The sequence below is a fragment of the Glossina fuscipes genome, unplaced genomic scaffold (genome assembly GCF_014805625.2).
Source record: "Glossina fuscipes isolate IAEA_lab_2018 unplaced genomic scaffold, Yale_Gfus_2 188, whole genome shotgun sequence".
NCBI lineage: Eukaryota > Metazoa > Arthropoda > Insecta > Diptera > Glossinidae > Glossina > Glossina fuscipes.
The window spans coordinates 207,986-229,477 of NW_023998531.1; the positions used below are offsets into that span (position 1 = coordinate 207,986).

The 21,492-nt window shown below is 31.5% G+C and overlaps 2 protein-coding genes across 9 annotated transcripts in view; both read left to right on the top strand.

Annotated features, from left to right (window-relative positions):
• The window catches only part of LOC119641912 (sodium/potassium-transporting ATPase subunit beta-2), a 55,702-nt gene extending 52,198 nt beyond the window's left edge, over positions 1-3,504 (top strand). For all 3 annotated transcript variants that reach the window (XM_038040827.1, XM_038040829.1, XM_038040828.1), the window contains exon 8: positions 3,171-3,504. In XM_038040827.1, the coding sequence (XP_037896755.1) occupies positions 3,171-3,274 (104 nt within the window). In that variant the 3' untranslated portion in view covers positions 3,275-3,504. The remainder of the gene's footprint in view (positions 1-3,170) is intronic.
• A 6,772-nt stretch (positions 3,505-10,276) lies between these two features.
• On the top strand, positions 10,277-21,187 carry LOC119641903 (lysosome-associated membrane glycoprotein 1). 6 transcript variants are annotated; one of them, XM_038040796.1, is made up of 5 exons: positions 10,277-10,502; positions 11,050-11,143; positions 18,994-19,314; positions 20,185-20,406; positions 20,465-20,802. In XM_038040796.1, exons 2-5 carry the CDS (start codon positions 11,086-11,088, stop codon positions 20,800-20,802), a joined length of 939 nt encoding a protein of 312 aa, XP_037896724.1. In that variant the 5' UTR covers positions 10,277-10,502; positions 11,050-11,085. The 6 variants fall into 6 exon arrangements, with proteins under 6 accessions (XP_037896724.1, XP_037896721.1, XP_037896720.1 ...); XM_038040793.1 differs by lacking the exon at positions 10,277-10,502 and adding an exon at positions 10,758-10,861; XM_038040792.1 differs by lacking the exon at positions 10,277-10,502 and adding an exon at positions 10,769-10,906.
• Positions 21,188-21,492: the final 305 nt, after the last annotated feature.

The following is a 21,492-nucleotide window of genomic DNA, read 5'->3' on the forward strand; positions in this document are numbered from 1 at the left end:
CCACACATCAAATATCGCTCATTCCGAGAAGAGCCTGTTCCATTGTATAGGAAAACGATTCACGAGAAAAAATTGACAAATTCGACCTATTTACCACTTCATTGCGTGTTATATTGAGCCATTTAAAGGAAGGTGAATTAAAGGCCATGCTGGTAGCATCCAAGTTATCACCAATTGCCGCGCTACTGCATTGCCCGATTCAATAAAGTTCAAAAAGGTTGCCAGCGGCAAAATGAATAATTAAAAAAAAAAAAAATTCAGTACAAAACCAACAGTTACAGCAATTCTTTCAGCTCTCTCAGCTTTATTTTACCCCTACATAAAGAATGCACAGCAAGGTCAGCAAAGTCAGCAGAGTCAATTTTATTTGAAGCCAATTTACTTGAATTTATTTCTCAGCAAATGCAAAAAAATTCAAATGTTTTTGGAATTTAAAATTGCTGGGAGTTAGTGCATCGCACAAAAACACCGGCCGAAATACGTGAAGGATATCAAAGGTTGGCTCAAACTGCAGAAGACCGTAAATTATTGCGAAGTAGCAATTTCCGAGGTAATGTTACAATCAGTGTGAATGCCACGGAGATATTTTCGCCATACGACTACAGTGAAATGCCGATTGTAGAAGTCTCCTCCTTGAGCATATCACAACCGATCGAAGCTCCTATTACAAGACGAGATACGGTAATAATGAGTAGCAATCTAGTATCAACAAATCCACATGGTATTAATGTGTAAGGACTTTACATTCCAAATGTTTGCAAACCATATGGTTGGTTAATATTGAGATGGAAGTCTTTACCACATCTCTTGGTTTGATTATCAAAAATTCAAGGTCTTTAACTCACTTTTTCTCCCGGAGTAAGTAGCGCATGCATATCTTAATGCTCCTGCGCTTTGTTGTTCTCATTTCAGAAACTTAGAATAGAAGTGAAAAAATGGAGTACATCAAGAATCGGCTTTCAAATATCTCTAGTGCGACAAACTTTTGAAACGGTTATTACACTTTGACTTTGGATTATTTTTCCACTTCTATAGAAGACATATGGAAATTTAGGTGTAATGAGCAAAGAAAAGCAAAAGCACTGTCCATTAATCACTGGCTCATTTTCAATACCGTCCCGCGTCCTTCTGATGAAAATTCCATATTTGATATTAATTAACAGTGTGCATAATGTATAGGGCCTCAGAAGCTTTCTTGTGTGTCTTACAAACGACTTGACAACAAAAGAACTTTCAATAATCTGTAATATCGGATGGGCGTCGTACATTTTTCCCATTTTAGATAGGTAATATACCTATCATCCATAAAATATACATCGAAATTTTTATTGTTGCGTATGTGTAGGTTATGAGTAACGACTAAAAATCAAATTCCTATTGCTTTTGAACACAGCGATGTTCTCAGTTTTCATTGTAGGCGACTTTTAACGGGCTTGGCTCCTTTATAATAGCAACTGCGAGCGAGCAAGTTTATGGCAAATGTGAAGGCGATGTGCCCATTTGTACGACCAAGAGATTCTCAGCGCGGATATCGATAATTTTTTTGAAAAGATAATTATAAGTTTTCTCATCCATTATCATTTCTGCTTGCTTCTTAACCTTTGAAAGCTCATGTTTTTTTCGCAACAACTAAACATCGGTCAAATTTCATGCTTTTCCGCACAAAATAAATACGCTTAGAAGTAAATAAAGCATACTTGATAAACAATAAAGCTGTACTTGATAAACAAGGACATCTGAATTGATGTAGTGAAACCTCTGTCGCGAAAGTTGAGAGAGGGGGCTGAAACTTCGCGTATACTACTGTGACCAACAAGTAACAAAACGAAGTTTTCTTCGGGCGAAATTACTGACAAGGAATATGATTTTAGAAATATGCGTCAAATTGCTCAGCAGAATAGGCACCCCTCTTTTTTTATCACCATAATGAATGTTCTCGCATCAATTTAGTTCTTCGGAACGTTTCCATCACAAATTCAATTCGTATTGTTCCGCGCATGCCTTCCTTTTGATTTCCTGCTATTTATCTAGACTTAAGAAACCTTTTTGATACATACTTGTAACTTTATTGAGCCCAAGAAGCACTTTTTTAGATGAAAGAAGCGAGTACACAAACACAGAAAAAATTCTTTATCATGTCAAACAGTAAATTTATCTTATCTGCCTTGCAATCGTTTACCTCAGGTAAAACTCATCCTCATATGTTAGAAATTAGATCTTTACTATAAATTCTGACATATTTCGTTATCATTTTTCATTGTACCTAGTCTTAGAAATATTTACGTGAAATGCCACTGCGAATAATATCGAATCTTCCACGCCACCACATATTAATAATTGCGCTTTGGTTTTGATGTCGCCATTTCTATTCATCATTTCATGGAAACTCTCTGTATAGGGTCTTCATGATCGCAGCGTTTTTGACATTTTCTACTTGATCAATTTGGCGGCTTACACCGCAATCTTCTCTTTTTTTACAGCTTGTCATGAGAACATACAAATGTTCACAACAAAAATGTATTTTTTCATATTCTTCTTTACTTTCGTAACAAATCCACCTCATTCTTAAGATATATACTTTTACTCCATCACATCTCACAATCGGAAATTCAACTTGGGTTATATCATGTATATCAAAATGATTACAGGTATGTGGTGCACGTGTCAAGAAATCAACGACGGATGATTTACTGAGTGAAGTAAAAATGGTTCAATGTGAACACGAAATTCTTTGTTTGAACTTTAATAAAGTTGGCGGATAGCTTGGTGTCTACATATATATACATATCATCTGTTGTTGATTTGCTGACTCGCGGAAGAAGGAGAAAACGTTATAAAAGGAGTTTCATTGGATAAATTTTTAAAAATAATTAATCGAAAGCTTAGTACAGGTATTTCGCGCATCTATCCATCTATCAAATAAGTGTACAAGTAGACAAGTAACAAAATGCTCTGTAACTTCTCTAAGTGTAGTTTTAAAACCAAAACTACTAAAACTACTTAAAAGCCGCCCCAAGGGTCCTATAACTTTGTTATCTCACTTTCCCAATCCCAAGGATCTGTTTCAATGAATAGGATTTCTTGAGGACCTAATAATCTCAACTCAGTAAAATATTGGTTAAACTTAAATTGCTGACTAACTGGAGGTTTTCGTTTCATTTCTTTTAAAGCCGGTGTTTTGATAAATATTGAATGCAAAGCCTGGGCTCGCAATATTCACCATGATCGCTCTGAGAGGAGAGGATCCGTCCACTTTGAGTTGATGGTTGATTAAGATATAGATACTCAGCAGCAGCAGCAACAACAACAGCAACAACAACAACAAAAGCAGAAGCCTAACCAACAGCAGCAACATCAGCTACGAAAGCAGAATGGATTACAAAATGCAACAACAACACATGCAGTAACAGTAGTAAAAGATGATGAACAAAATGAACAAGAAAAGTCAGCTAAAGAAAATTAACCGAAATTAAAAAAAAAACAAAATAAATGAATAAATGAAAATAATAAAATTAATAAATAAACAAAAGATAAAACTTTAAAGTGAAAAATTATACGAAAAAAGGAAAGTTTGCATTGTTCATAAAATTTAAAAAAAAAGAGGAAAACAAAAATTATGAAAAAAAAAATCTAGATAATAAAAGCAAACGCAAAAATAATGCAAAAGAGAAACAAATGGAAAAATACAGCAACAACCAAAGATGCAAAATAAACTTAAAGAAACACAATTAAAAGCAAAAACAGAAAAATAAGGTTAGAATAGAAGAAAGCAAAATTTTAGGTAAAAAATAAGCAACAATAGCAATAACAACAAACATGCTACAGAAATACATTTTGCGTCGAAAAAAAGGTTTTCTTTAGTTTTACAAAGTTTTTCTTTCTTAAATTTTTCCTTTTTTTTGAAATTAGGCAAAAAAGCTAAAAGGTTTTGTTTTCAAGAGAAAGATAATATCGAATAATAGCACAGCGAAAAACAATTAAAAAAATAATTAAATAAAAATTAAAAAATTATAATAAATAATTTAAAAGAAGTAAATAATAACAAGTAAGTAAAGTGTGTGCTTAATAATAATGAAAATGAAATGAAAAAAATAATATAAAAATAAAACTGTAAAGTTGGTCTACATGTTCTTATATATATAACAATTATAATAATAACAAAAGCGATAACAATAATGAAAGTGAATATAATAATGATAAATAATAACAATAATAAAGAAATAATAATATTGTAATAATAACAACAAGCTAACACTTTTAACACCCAATTTCTTTACACCCAGCCATTTATATACACACATACACACACTTTTAACATAAAAAAATAACCACCAACGGGAAAGGTCTATTAACACAAAAAGTCTCTATCTTTATTATTAATAATAAAACAATAATATAATAAAAAAACTACAATCACAACAACAAATGCTGTTTAGTAATAATTTATCAAAGTGAAATTAAAAATATATATTAAATAAACTTTTGGTTCACATTTGTTATAAATTTAAGCAAAATATTTAAAAAAATATTACATTAAAAAAAATAAATAAAAAAGACATAGATTCTTAAATAATTAAAAATCATTATTTAGGAAGATTCGTTAAGAAATCAGATACAGACAAGGCAAGCTAAGGAGTCTACATAGAAAAAAAGCAACACAAAAATGCATTACATTAAATATTAAATATAAATAAATAAATAAACGAAAACTATAAAAAAAAACTTCATCCTCTTTACTTACTAAATTAAAAACTAAAGAAAAACAAAGAAAAGACGAGTTGATAAGTAATTTAATGAAAAAATAGATAAATAAAAATTAAATGTATTAAGTACAGTAAACTAAATATACAAATAAACAGAATCACCTACACACACATGTGGGTAAGAGTAAAAAATAGACTAAAATGAAAAGAACGCAAAAGGAAACTCGAAAATAATAACTTAGTAAAATTTTGTTTGCCAGTAAAACTTAATTTTGGCCGCTTATGGTTTATGTTAATTAGAAACAGCTTAGCTTTTCAACTAATTTCTCTACTCAATAAGAAAGAAGGGTAATCCCAAGGAACTCTTTGATGTAGGGTTTACCTGTTTAACGAAAAATAAAAAATTTAAATAAAATTCCGAATAGTTTCTCTTCTTTCCGGCCATGTAAGTGATGCAAAAAATAAATAAAATGCGATCCTTTCCTTTTAATTGGCTCATATATCTATTAATTCAAACGGTTGCTTCTCTTCAGCTAACGTCTAGAAACCAAAAAATAAAATATTAGAGTAAAGGAATTAGCAATTAAGAAAGCGCCATTTATTTTTTTGGAACTGTTTCGAACTCAATGGAAATGACTTTGAGATCGTTTGTCATGCGATAGTTTGACGCCCTAATGCATTGCGGCGAAAATGTTCAATTCATGAACGGATAAATATATTCTGTTTAGTTAAAAGCTCAGGCCTATTTATGGCAAATGATTTCAAAGACTCAATTAAAGGAGACGAAGAATTTCGCGTTTTTCCTAATTGGTATTGTATAATGATGAGATGTTTTAGTTCAAAGAACATATTCCAATTGTATCTCAGTGTCGAGCCAAGTTGCTCAACCCAACAGGTTCGTAGACCAGATTATACATGTGGACATAGTTCAAGAGTTCTTCGAACAGAAATATCGCGTCCTCTTTAAATAATGTTTTTGTTATCTGATAAAAATAAATAATGAAAAAACCGAAGTATTTCATTTCAAAAAGCTTTAGAACACATTCGTACTGGGACGTACTTTTTTTGAAACAATTTACGAGGGATAATTATACAATAAACAATTCAATGTCTTTCGAACACACTTCGCAGTAAAATTTCTTGTCTTGTTAATACAGTGCTTTTCATACAATACTATAATAGATACAATAAAAGATTTCATATAAATGAACATATTGCGGATATTCTGTTTCAAACTATCTTCTAATCCTTTTATACTTTTTCCTGACGTTGAGAGCGGTTACCACAAGTAGATTTCATTGCAACGACAAAACCTTTAAAACGGTTTTTATTCAAGCCTGCTTATTTATTATTGTTTATTCATGGGCTTGTTCATCTAAACAATGCGATGGGTATACGCGAACCGCACTTTTTCTTTTAATCTATAAGGAATATCTATGTGGTCAGCTTAGTTAGCAATGTACTGCTGATTATAATTTTAGTGTTTGTTTACGTTACGTATGAAGACAGATGTCCCATGCATGAAGATGGATGTACCATGTACGAAGCTGGACTTTGACGAGTAAGTTAGATCAGAGCAATCTCTATTCCGCGCGGTTGATTAATTATTTAACATTCGCTTCAGATTTATATTTAGCTTTTTCTAAATGCTCTTTAGATTAGATAAGATTAGGTGGCATGAATAAGCATCTATTTTTACAGATATCCACGAGTACATTCGAATTGTACAACCCTTCCCAAGCATTTGATAAGCAATCCATCGTTTAGGGACTATTTCATCACGTGATGGTAAGTTTCCTTCTTTCTCGATTTTACATATGATTCCAAAAAATGTTTTAAAATTTTCAAGGATCGTTTGGTCTTGACAAAGCTGCCGCGAAATACTTAACGCGTCTAATACAAAGTGACCGAAAATGTTTCTAAAAAGAGAAAAATATATTATCGATAAGGTATAAAGCGTATTATTCTCGTAATAACGTATCATTCTTAATGCAAGAATTTTCAATAAAAAAGGCTTCGATTGGAATTTAAAAAGTTTAAAACCCAATAAGACATTAATTCATTATATCGCAGGACGCTAAGTAAAGTCTTTGATGTAAAAAAAAGCAAGCCTAAACAAATTGTTCTACGATCTGTAGGCTTTTAACTATGCATTTCAATAAATGGAATTAAAGTTGATGTATAATTTTTATTTCGTTTACTGTCACAACACACAATAATTAATGATTGTAATACTTAAAAACAAACTAAATAAATAAAAATAACAATAATAATCGTAGCGAAAAAAAAACAACGGATAATAAAGAAAGAAATATAATATGTAAGTTTATATAGTGGCAAATATTATTGTATAAAGAATGCATATATACCTACAATAAAACTTCTTCGATCATTTTTCGCTTGCCTTGTAGGAAAAACTAAAAAATTTTCTATCTATCTCATACAAACATTTCTTCATTTCTCTCTCTCTCTCCCTCGCTTTGTCTCTCTCCCCCTCTCTGGCGCCCTGTCTCTTTTTCCCCTCTTTGACATTTTAGTGGTTAAGAAAAATTTCCAAAGATTATTAAAAATTGAAATAATGTATAATAGATGTGCAACTTCCTTACGTGCTTTTTTAATTACAGCGTAAAATAAAAAAATAAATTGATAAAAAATGTTGGAAAGTTCAATGTAAAAATTTTAAGATTTTGAAAATGTCGTTGAGAAAATCTTTATAAGCAAAATGTTATGAACATTAAATGTCCACTCCCCTCTGGCCAACTAAATTTTCAAAAACTACAAGAACGCAATGATTTGATGATAATTTAACCGATATTAAAAATGTAAGTGCGACTTAAAACGCTAAAAAAGAACGAAAACGTTTCGTTTTTATACCCGTTACCAAAGATGAAGAATACAATAATGTACACACATACATATTTTTACTTAGCGCTATTCCCTTTGCCCGTTCGTCTGTCCGGTACTCTCATGATAAGATAAATAAGCAGCGCGGAAACTGAGCGCCTACATATTGTCCCTTTTTTCTAATCCTTTCACTTAAGTTCAACTAACCATTTGTTAACAAAAATGAAAAGACATTCGATCATTTTCAAGCTGTAATTGAATGCGGAATGAAGAAACTATTTTGCAACCCTTCATATAATTGCCTTCATTGCTAATCCGACATTGGTATCCGATAATCGCTTCAGGTTGGATATAATTTCCTCGTATTTCTACTTTTTATTTTAAGTTTTCCAAATATATTTAGATCCATTGTGTCTGCAATCATCAGAACTGAAGGTATTGAACGAAGTAAAGCCTCAACTCGCATATAATAACGAAGAGCACATCTTATAATTAAATATTTAAGTATTTAAAAAACTGCCAATTTTTACACACAAATGTATGTAAAAATAATAAAAGAAAAGAAAAATTTTTTAGGTTTTAAAAGCATTCAATTCAAACGCAAAATTAACATATCCAGCGGAATGTTAAGAAAAGAACTAAAGAGTACGTGAAATGAAAACAGAACGGGAATTACGTATTTGGTTTGAGAGACTAATCCAAAAATGTTATATGACTAAAATCAGATGTATTGATGCGATTAGAGAAGGTATGTTAAATATGGCCGTTCAGCTTAGGGGAGGATTAAATAAAGTTTTTATTTATTGCGTTTAACACTTGAGCTCTTCAACATTGCTGGAATAAGAAGCAATAAAAACGTCCGATTTCATTGAATGAAAACCATAAAAGAGTTTAATTACATCTCAATATATAAATTTCATATAACATTTTTGATGAAACGGTATAGAAACGAAAGATAAATTCCCAAATCAAATACGAGTGATGTATATAAGCGAATTGAGATAAAATTCTAAAAAAGTCAAACTGAACAACAGAGTCAACAAGAATGGCCACAGAATCCCCGAATGCTGAACATTACGCGTTTGGCTTTAGATCTATGCTACCATGACGGTAAGAAAACATAGTCTTAAATATGATTTTAGGTTTATGTTCTAAATACATTTAATGGATTACTTCCAAATTCTCTTCTTTAATTTAAACTTTATCATTACAAGGAAAATACTAATAAATCATGTACCCAACTAAACAACCATATAAAGGTTAAGTATAAGATAATTTTAGATTTTAGACTTACTTTAAATAAACGTACACATAACAATTGAAACAAAAATTATAAGTTTTTCCGATGTGAAAATACATTTTTTCGAAAGCTTTTCAGTCTTGTATAACAAAATCAAGAAAAAATTCGTCAAAATAATTCCTAACACAAAACATTCTATATAAGAAGACCACTTCTTAAGATTTGATCTATAAGATTTAAAAGAAATCCAGGATAGTTCAATGCATACAATAAACTAAAATTTAAAAAAGCATCTATAAATTGCCCTCTTTGTCAGTGTCAGTGTGAGCATAATAATAATAATGAATTACGCTAAAATCTACAATTATATTTAAACGAAACCCCAAAAATCAAGCAAATCTTGATAAAATTCACATGCTGCATGTAAAATCCATTACAAAAATTGCTTCAATGTCAAAATACTTTAGTTTTTAAAGTAAATTTAAATTAAATTACTTAAAAACAAAAAAAAAACAAATATATATATATAAATAAAAAATATATATCTAAATAAAATTAGTGAAAATTAAACACAAAAGTATAAAGGAAAACCTGTAGTAAAAAATAAAAAAAATAAAAAAAAATTTGAACACAAATTATTTTTTCAATATAAAAAAAATCCCCATAAAACAATCATATTTTATTTTCTCTTTTTCCCAAAAAAATTTAAGCAAATAACGAAAAAAAATAATAAATAAATATATATATATATATATATATATATATATATGCTTTAATTTAGATTTAATAAAAAATATATAAAAACCATAGTAAAACTAACTAAAAAAAAGGAAAAAGAACACTGCTTTTGTATAATTTAAGGTTAAAATTAATAAAGTATAAGTCAATGAAGAGAGTGTAATAACGCGGTAATAATTATGCAACATAATAATTATAATAAAATAATAACAAATAATAATAATACTAAAAAATAACCGTTTGAGAAATTTTACTGAATTCAATAAAAAGCGATAACAAAAACGACAGAAAAACAAAATAAATAATGTTGAAGTGGAATTAAGTAAATTCCAAATAAATAAAAAAAACAAATATTCTTAGTTTTTATTTCCAAAAAGTTTAATATGAGAGGTAAGACGAAATGAAAACGGGAGATAGACGAATAACGAAAAGCGATGCAATTTTTTAAAAGATTTCTTTTTATAACTTGTCTTATGCGAAACGCTGGTTTTGACCGATGTTATCAAAGGAGAAAAGTGGGCGCAGAGATAGCAATTCCAATTTAACATCCGTAACAAATATTATATAATATCGACATGTAGCTAATTAACAAAACAGAATTTATTACAAAACGTAACAATCTTTATGTCGACTCTAGTTTTAAGAGTTATAGCAACAACTTTCATTTCAGTCATCCGTGCGTTGTAATGACAAAAAAACACATTGCAAAAACATTTCTTTGTTTCGCTATTAAAATAGCAAGGCTTTTAGTTTAAGGCTTAATCAATTTGCATTATTTGAAGGAATAATCCACAAAAATTGCTCACTTATCACCAAAGTGGGAATAATCCATAAACAAATGTGGTTGATTATCATTTCAATTGGGTGTGTCGGAATTTAAAAGTTCATCGGCCATTTAGAACGGTGCTACAAATTATTTAAGATTAGGTTACGTAAATTAGATAATGGATTCCTCCGTAATTATCAGAAAATTGCAGGTAAATAAAACATGATAAGTAAAGATGAGTTGTTGTTATAAGTGGTGCTAAAATGTATAAAAATATGATTTTAAAAAATATGGATTTCGACTGTTTTTTCGAAATAAAAAACGATCGACCGAATAATGATAACTTTTACAAATATATTGTTTTTACGTCTGTGTAGATTATTTTTCACACTTTCCTGCCGGGGTTACCCTTTCTGACAAATAAAAATAGAAATCAATTGTAAATCGAATACAAGTCTGTTTATAAAATGTTTGCGTTTGTGAAAATATAATTTTTTTCTTCTTTGTGTCATTTATGAAAGAAGAGTTATTGCTGCTGCCAGAGAAGTTTTTATCGACAATCTGCTTTGTGTGTGTATGAAATAGAAATTTTTGCTAGTTCTGCGAAGGAAAAGCGTAAAAAAAATTAATTTTAATATTATAAATGCGACGTTAGAGCGAAAAAATAAAACGTGTGAAAAAAAGAAAAGCTATTCATGAACTACTATTTGGTAAAATTAAATTTTTTAAAGTGAAAAATTTTGATAATTTATTTGCAGCTGCATAATTCGCAAAGAGAACAATAAGATTTCAAAATGATTGTCAGAGGATCTGTAATTGTGGTCTTTTTGATTTCTGGCTTGTCATTTATTGGTAAGCGAAATATTCAATTTATTAAGACGAAATAAAATTAGATTCAACTAAAGTGTTATAGATAATAATGAGCACAATTAATGTAAATAGTTGCCTTTGTTTGCGGAAATGTAGCTCATTACTCATCCTAAAGTTGAGAACGTAATTATAATTTAATTTGCTCAGCTGTTATTGTGTTCTTCTGATGGAAAATATGTATAGTTGTGTTTTCACAAGAAATTGTTGAAAATAAAACTTTTCCATAACAACCAATTGCAAGCGAAATTGCATTGTGTACAATATGTGCTTTGATAGTTTTTGATCTATCATCAAATTTTCTGCGAATGCATATTTTTGTTGGATCGAACAAGCCTCCTTGTTTCTTTCGTTATCATATAAACACAATTTCACAATAGTTTGCTAAGTCAGTTAAATGTATCTTCTTTTTTAACCAATAGAATTTATATTATAATAAGATGGGTTGCCAAAGCAATCTTATATGTGTTTTGGAAGAAAAAACGAAAAAATATGTTATAATTCAAAATTAAATTTCTTTATATATACAACATTTTTTTCTACAAAGCTGAATGCATAAGCAGCATCTTTTACCGTGTAAACTTTTCGCTTTCATTTGTAAAAGTGTAAAAATTGTTGTCATTTACTTTGCTTATCATTAGGAATTCAATAGTTAATTTCACATTGTACTATTTTAACTGCTGACTTATTGTTTTCACTATAGGTTAATTTATTAAACTTACCTGTGAAATGTGCAATATTTGATGATATCATAAAACTTTAAACTTCTTGTTGGTTTTGAAAAATGAAATCCATTATGTATGATTGCAGATTTGTATCCAAATAAACTTCTTGGAATAAATTGTATCGCAAAGTCGTACCTCTCCGTGAAGTAAATGCCGCACTTCGTTAAATCAGTATATGAATTTATTCGCACTTAATAAAAATCTAAAAACTAAGGAATTTTTCAATGGGTTTGGTAAATAATATACATTATGGATCTTGTAGAGAAAAAGGTTAAATAATACTCTCCTTTTAAGTGTTGCGCGTTGGGAGAGAAAAATGAAATGAAATTTGATTTTTTGGTTGTCTTATAAAAAGAAAGTCCTCCACTACAACCTTGCTAAAAGTTTCCTCTTTGCACAAAAAAAAGCAAATAAAAACACAAGTGGGGCATGACCCATCATTAAATACCCTCTAGTTCTACAGTTATCCATATATCGACTTTTTAAAGTAAATTTTTCAACTTTTTCTTATTTATCTATGTAAATGTTTAAAATGTTTTAAGTAATTTATTGAGGGGAGTATACAGAGATTCACAAATGAATTCGAAGCAGCCAAATGTGCTTTAGGAATCGCCTACCGGAAACCTTTATGAAAGTGAATAAAACGAAATTATCTGTTTGGGCATGTAGCGCAAACACCATTAGCGCTTCAAAATTGCGTCTACAATGTTCTTGTAAAATCCTTTGTAATGTCGTTCACAAATCTTGAATCTTAAAAATAGGAAATGCATTGTCTTTTATATTAATATAATAAATTCTCTTTATGACATTTCATGTGCTATTGAATGATTTATGTTACTGTTGAGGAATGTTATGGCGACGGTTTTGAACGACGATTAACTTGTTGCTACAGTGAAGTGGCAGTCCTTTTTTTCCCGTAGATAATGCTACCAATCTTATTTCCGTATTTCTTCCAAAATTATAGTTTCTCTTTATTGTACACGTTGCGTTTATTATTAACCAAATAAATCATAAATAAATAGTAAATATTCTTATTTACATAGATACTTTTGTTGAATTAAGCCAAACAATGTATTTTTAATTTTGGAACAAAACGCAGATATATTCGCCTAAAGACGAAATATGTAAATGTGTCAAGTCGATAATTTAAAATGTTAATTTCAAGTTTTTGATGGATTAATATGTACTGGCTGGGGAGTCTCCGGTGCGCCTTTCTAAGCGTTACCAGCGTTGGGAGAAACCGGTTGTCTCCTATCCAAAGGGCATTGTTCTCATGAAAGATTATAATTCAATTAAAGGTCGGAAGATGATAAGACAAACTAATTAAACTTTGTTATTCGCAATGTATCCATATTTTCATTTCCTTTTTTTTCTTTATTTTAATCCGTTATCTTAATGATAGTCCTACGTTTATCGCAACCAACTGTACTTGACGAATTCGTACCAATATCCACTTTATAGAATCATGTTGGCAGATAGAATATTTAAATAAGTCCTTTAGAGGACTTCGAACATTATTTGTGTTCACCATTTTCATTAGTCTGCCGCATAGGCAGATAAAAGTTATTCAGCTTCTCATTCATATGTGAAATAGCATTGTCCCGCTTCTTACCTCGTTCTCTTCATTTTTAAAGTAGTAGTAAAGAGCTGTACTTCTTTCGTGATTTCCTTTTCTAAGTAAACTTATTTTAAGTAGTAATAGGTCCAATTAATTTTTTTGGTTTAGTTATCAGAGAACACCCCCAGTTTGTGGTTTTATATGGCACTTTTAATTTTTATTATAAAATTTTCTATAAACTTTGGTTTTTTTTTGGATGAATAGATGCGAATGTTTATCTTTGTAGATGAACTTGATAGTGAAGATCTAATTCCTGTCTATATATTCGTTTAGGATCTGAGTTTTGTCCGGTTTTTTATTAACATTTTCAGCTTGCTTTCATACTTTTTGTAATTGTTTTCTTAAGTGAGTTAACTAGTTCTTACGAATGAATTTATTTTTTTAAACAACATTTGATCAGTTTTAGTTTATGGTTTTAGTTATATAGTTTCCAATTATTTTGTTTACATTGCGTCCACATTTCTAGATAAGTTTTTGTTAGATCATCATAGCAAGTCATTACCCTTATATGTTCGTCTTTTGCAGTTATTTAATTCTAATTCATTTAATTTTTGTATTACGTCTAGGCTTTCTTTCGTCATTTCTGCTATTCTAGTTTGTATTTGTTTTTCTTTTTGTCTGTACATCAAACGTTTAGAAAGGTATTGTCACCCACTAACTCAGAGCTGAAATTTCATGCTGGCGTGTCAAGAGAATATTCTTCACGATCGCTGACATGTACGATATTTTATTGTGCACAATGCGATCAGAACTATTTGTTGTGAAATATTTTCTAGAAAGTTAATCACGCATTTTGCACTTTCTGTCGTTGCCTTCATATGTTTGGGGTTTTCTTTAGCCATCCACTAGCCAATTAACATTCCTTGCCGTACACGTACTCAGATTGGTATACTTTTAGAACAGGAAGAAAGAGCATGTATCCATAGAGTGCACTCACTTCATTATATTGGGAAAATGCGGTTAGTGAAACTCTTAGATAGATGCGCTCAATAGGACCTTTACATTGGCGAATTAAGTTTTTCCAGGCAGCTGATATGATCTTTCGAACTTAAACAATCGTTTGCCCTTCCGCAGACCTTCTTTTATCGAGAAAAAATTGATGGCCTTTAAAGATACAAAAATATGCATTCAGCAAAAACCCGACTGTGAACCAGGTGGATGGAGCGGACGGAATTCTTAAACCGTGTCTGCTTTGAAAATATGTGCTTTTTCTCTTGAAGTAATTGTAGTAGTTGCCTAAGATGTTCACGCATTGCATTCTCTTCGATGAATTAAAACAAACTCAGGTATGAATAATCACGCGCTTAGCACAATTTAATTCACACGATTGGCTTAAAACCTTCATTTACACCTGATTCGTGTCATCGGTTCTAACATGAGAAGGAATTAACATTTTCAGCTTATCGTGAGCGTTCACCGAATCGTCAAAACTTTTGAAACTTTCGTAATCGTGGAGTGCTGATTTTATTCGCCATGAACAGCTATTCGCTCATTTTGGTCCAAGTTATACGTTCAAATTTCAAAATTCATTGTTAAGCGTGGTCCTGAATCGGGACTATTTTTAGCTGACTCCAGTAAATGTTTGCATTAAATCAATGCCCCTTAAAGGCTTAAGTCAACGTGTTGTCTTTCGTATGAATGACTGCTTATTTGTTTCTTTTACTTGATTGTTGCTTTATACACATCACCGAAGGGTTATATATAAGGGTATATTCATTTTGTCAAAACGTTTGCTCAGTCATATTTCAATTGTCAATTTTGGTTTGAACGATTCAAAAGTGGTGGTTGTGATGCCAAAGAAACGGACCGAAAACGTCCGAAAAGAATGAATGACAAAACTAATTGGGTATGGGAAGTTCTGCAACACGCAGCGTACGCACCAGGCATGACGCCACTTTTTCAGGCCGATACAGCGAGGCTTGGCTGGCACGCGACACTGCAAAGGTGAAGAAGTGCGAAAATGAGTCGGAGATCGAGGCCAAACCAAAATAAGTTATTTCGACACGATGTAGCCATGTTGCCAAAAATATGGTAGAAAATTATGGAAAATGTTTTGATTAATATAGACTAATATAGATTGTACCAATTTTCAATCGAAAAAATGGCCAAAATGAACGCAGCCACCTAATAGTTTATAGCTTTTGTTATCTTGATTGCAGCAATTTTCTCTTTTTAAAGGTAATCTGCAACTATGAATTAAGAGCTTACAGTCGCACGATTCAGCAAAGGAAAGCAGGAACGAACACGAATAGCACGACAGAATTGACTCTTGTTGTAATAATCGAGAATATATTTTTGTTTTAGAACATCTCTAAACATATTTGCAAATGGTGAGCACGTGGGAACGATTCTATGATATCTCCATTCCTTGATGTGTGATGTACAAAAAGTCAGAGTAGATTAAGCCAATATCATAATTGCCAGATATGTTAAATAAAATTTGTAATCAGTAAAGGAAACACAAATAAAGAGGCTGTGGCTAAATGTTTTATTCCCAACATCTTTATCTTAATACGTTCCCTGCTGCGTTTACCGGCTTTAGTACTTGCCAAAACTCATTTCCGTGCCGAACTTTTTAAATGAAGTTTTTAATATTGGAAGGTGTTAATATTGACAGGTTAGTCGACTTTATAACTATTTTATACGACCCAATGATGTTTACAGGCCTGTTTGAGGTTGTTTGAAGTCCATACCGAATATGGCAGTTCGTCAGCTAGCTCTTTTCTTTGTACTCTTAACATAGACTAAATAATAAGTCAGCCTGTTTTCTTATTTGCTTTTCAAATTTCTATTTCGCATTTTGTCGTTTGGATATTAATAATTAAGAAAAATATATGTTTTCTCTCGTAAGCACAAAAAAAGTATAGATTCTAAATGACTAAATTTGTATTTTGTGTACAGTCGTGGAAATGGCATTTACTTATAAGCAGCTTCGTAAAGAACGTGTAAACAACTAAATTGTATAAAATTATATTCCATCGTAACCGAATCTTTTATTCCGATCATCGTTATCCTGAAAACGACAAAAAAAGTAAAGAACTAGATTTTGATGCTTTATAATATGAAATGGGCACGGTTGATTTTTTCTATTTTCAAAATACAAGTGTTTGTCGAATAGGCGCGTCCATGGAAAAGTTGAGGTCATTTCCAAATTCTTTTGCAAATTTGTAGGCCATATCTTCGTTTTCGCTAACGTGAGAATGTTTTCCACAAATACTACACAGTTGCGCAGACAGGCAGATAGACAGACGATCAGATAACCATTTTAAGTCGCATTTCACATTTTTTTTTTTTGCTTTTGAAAAACAGATTCATGTTATAGCGTTAGCGCGTGTTTTAATCAATTAGATTTAACTCATACAAACAAACAACAAAAGCTTTCGGCGGTTATTTTGTTTCGAGGACCGCATATTGGAATTTGTCTTGCACAGAAAGGGAAACGTATATCATTGATTGCCCTAATGAACTTTTAAGAAGTGTTCGATTTAAAAGAAAAGAAGACAACATTAATGTATAGCGTAGATATAATAACGTCTTTGTTTAACAAAATCTTATTCTTCAAGCTTAAGTTGGATCTCTCGCCAAGCTTCATGCACAGAGCCGCCGTCTCTACGCACTAAAGTCTTTAATATGCTGTATGTGTTTTCCTTTTTGCTTTCAAATATTTCATATTAAATTTGAAAAGAATACACTGAAATTCCAATATTGTCGCATGACGATGTGTTTATTTAGGTGTCTTATCGAGGCTTAACCTTAGGTTTCATATTATTTAGCGCATATTTATGAATAATTTTTACCAAATTACTTCCTATCTTAAGCGGAATTTTGGATACTTGCGATTAGAGCTTTTATCTTTTTACTCTCATTTTTTGTATGTAGCTATAACCATTTCGATGACTCATTTAAATGAGTGAATACATTGTAAATTAAAAAATTAAAATAATAGTTACCAACTGAAACACTATACGAAAAAAATATTGTTATTCATATTATTATTAAGAATGTCATACGAGAGATTTATATATTGTTGGTATTGCGCAAATTTATCAGATTTACTGCGTTACTTTCAAGCAACACACATATCAACGGTTAAAAGATTACGGCCTCTGCTGGACTAAGAACAAAAAGAATTCATGTTATTCTGTTCTTTGGGAATGTATTTATATTAGCGTATAAAAGCATTGGAGCATCTGAAGATAGATAGAGGGAAAATTGCTTACACTAGTTTTGTTGCACCATTTTTAATATGCAGTGTTTTTCGCCAGAACTATAGAAACCAATTTTCGTATTGCTACTTACGTAACTAAGCCAGGGGGAAACTTAAGAAGTCTACTTTTTTTTTTAAATCACGAAGTTCATACCGTTAAATAGGAGGTTTATTACTCATCTAAGATGTTCTGTCAAAAAGTTGTTAAATTACTATATCATGGCAATACCTACAATACGCAAGTTCCGACGTTCTCTCGTAGAAGATTAATAAGCTCTCTTTACTTTTGCGTGAACAATTCGCTTCAAGAGAAGTATCACTGCGGCTGGATTAATATAACAAGGATTTTAAACTTGCTTGTAATACTGCTACTACCGCTAGTATGGGTTAACTGCCATCTTAAGCCGTTCGAAAACACCGAGAATTTATCTACCCAATAATTTAAAGATGCTCGATTTATTTATTTCTACTTAATAGGTTAGAAAAAGGTTTCAAATATCAAAGTTTGGTCAACTGCATTGTTACCAAGCAATGAATGTCGTAGTGTAAGTACTTGAAGAAAAACTATATCAGTAAAAAAATTTTTCTTGCGATATAAAGGCGGCTATTTCAACTCTCACGAAAGCAATTTGCAATTGGAAGCAATTGTGATGAGCGGCATGTTTCATGGTCAAAATATCGAGAGAAATATCAAAATCCGAAAAGTACAACTGCCCATGTCCAAGCACCATGTTTTGGTGTAGTTTGTAATTTTTATAAACTGAAAATCGAATAGAGTGAAGTAGATCAAATAGGCCTAATTTATTAACATAGACTATTCGCCATAGAACTCTGGCCTTTCCGACTCGAAAATTTTGGATGGAACACAAAGATTGAAGGAAATTCTTTGCACAACTAATTAAAGTGATCCGTTGGAAAGATTTGCAAAACACTAACCCCTGCGAATAAAAACAACGTCAGCTTTGAACATTTAGCCTCCTACTCTCTAAATTAGTCAACAAATTAGTTGTTACTTTTGAATGATCAATTCCCTGTTAATTGTAAAAATATTACATGCGTACATTTTTGATTCGTTAACGGGAGCAATTTCCTCCCATGGCCATCATGGGCATATAAACAACTAGAAAGTATAGGGCATCTAAAGTTCGACTTTGCCCGCTTATAGCATTCTTTTATTTCAAAATTTGTTTGTTACGATTTTGTCTTTAAGATATAAACGTGGGAAGTTAATTCCCTTCAAGGAAATTAAATATTAACTTCGCTTTTAATTAATTAATTCTTTCAGATGCTCAGAAGACCGATCATTTAAATTTGCCTGATGTGCCATCGAGGCCTGAACCTCTGTCTGCCACTAATGAAAAAGAGACGACTTCCACGGCAACGACAACTACAACAACAACCACCCCCACAACTACTTCAAAACCTCCTCCAAAGTCTACAACAACTACCACCACGACAACGCCAAAACCTCCACTTACTACTACCGCAGCACCAGTGACAACTCCGGCTCCAGCACCTCCTGCAGATCCGGAAATTGTAACTTGGAATTCAAGTTGTATAATGGTGAGGATGGCTGCTCAATTGAATTTCTCTTATGAAACCAAAGGTAAGATTTTTGAAGAACGGTTTCGTTTACAAGAAAGCAGGTATGCTTTCCTCACTCCGATAAGTAAATGTTTTTAGGCAACTTGGGTCGAGAACGTTGCACAGAGGGAGTTACATGAACAATTTAAATACCACAAACCGGCTCATTGGTATGCTCAACAATAAACGAGCGAATATACAAAAAATATGCTTATTTTTCCTCAGAATAAGTAACTGCATCAATGTAGCTATGTGTGTATGAGTACGTGTGTGCTCGTTAAGTAAAATCTTCGCTATAGATTCGAAAATTTCTTTAGAAAACCAAAGCTTTGGAGTCAGCTTGATTTAAAAAATTAGTTAAATTTTAATCCATGTTTCTTTCACAATCAGTTAAAAACGAATAATTTCCATTTTAGAATTACCTTCAAAAAAGACTTCATAGATTTCGTCTATTCACAAAAACATTGGGAAATTTCGTAATTTGACGGCTAAACAATGCAAGAGTTTTCTAATTAAATTATGGATTTTGTGAAAGGTCGCCCTGTCAGACTTTTATTTATTCCGAAAACTCGAAAGTCGCTAAGGTAAGACAAAAAAGTCGTCGACTAAATATATTATAGTTGCTGTGAAGGAGTGTTTAGTAGTCTTAAAAGAGGGGGCAAGAACGGGCAATATTAAATGAGTTGAACAAAGTATATTAAACTTCAGGGAAAGTGCGTTGAAAAAAATAGTATTTTATATCGTTTAAATAAATTTCATTGTTTGGCTTACAAAGCTTCTGAAAAGCCTGACAAATTTTGACGTAATCCGCGATTCGCCTAAAATCTAATACATCTTGACTTGTTAATATGCATATGTGCTTTTATACTGATTACTTGTGTTTTCTTTTTAGATAATCTAAACGCGTATGGTTTGTACAACATACCTAAAAATTCGGTAGTAGAAGATGCTAATTGTGAGCATAATACCACGCAAGGATTACAAATTAACTGGGGTCCCAAAGAAGCTCAACATGTAATGTCATTACAATTTCTTAAGAACAACGGTACCTTCAATTTAACTATGATAATGTTTACCATACCTTTGTTGAATGATACGTTCTCAAATGCTAAAGGTAAGTTATTAAAATCGATTTTGCTTTGAATTGGACGCTAAACTATTCGCCCTTTTAGAAAATCAAACTATAACTTTGGTGCATCGCGGTCCACTTTTTGCGGCCCCCGTTCAAATGTCTTATCATTGCACCCGTCCGCAAGTTTTTAATATGACTCGCACCATTATTAATGACCAAGTAGTTGGTACTCTCAAGGTCCACGATGTCCAGATGGAAGCTTTCCGCACTCCTAACAAAACTGGTTTTTCGGCAGCTCGCGACTGCGATAGCACCGAGACTTCGGACGTGGTGCCTATTGCAGTTGGCATTGCTTTGGTTGCTTTAATTATGATTGTTTTGGTTTCTTACCTTTGCGCTCGGCGCCGCTCGAATTCACGTGGCTACATGAGCTTTTAAATTTTTAAATTTAATGTTTTTCTTTTTTGCTTTTTTTTTTTTGTAAACTTTGAACGAAACAGAGCATACGGAGCATGTAAAATGTGAAGTTAGGCTACCAGAAGTGTTTTTTGAATTTGTTTTAAAAGCACTACAGTTATACTGACTTTGCCTTTCAAGCTTTGTTGTTCTCCGAAGCAAAGAAAGTAAAGAAAGAAAACTTGTGTGATTAAAAAAAGAAAAAACAAAAATTTATTAACACAATCTCTTAACACAACAAATCGTACATCGTCCATATTAAACAAACAGCTGTAATCTTTTTCAAATTTTCAAAACCAAAATGTTTTACTTAAGTATTCGACACATTGTTATAATTGGTATTTTCCTTTAACATAATCTACCTGTCTTTCTAAATTTTACGAAATTACTATTACTATTACCTTCGAAATTTTTTGTATATTAATATTTGTTCAGTGTTTGGCTTTATGCGTTTACGATTCTCTCTTTTTTATTAATATTACAACTTCATGTCATTCATTGGGCTCGTTATTATTTTCTCTTCATATGAGAGATGTTCTCTCATGCAATGTATGTATAATGTTTATTATATTATTATTATAATTTCTACAAAGAGAAGGACTTCTGAATTGGCCTTAAATTGTATATTTTATTAGATATCGGATCTATTTGCTACAATTTTCCTCAAGATCA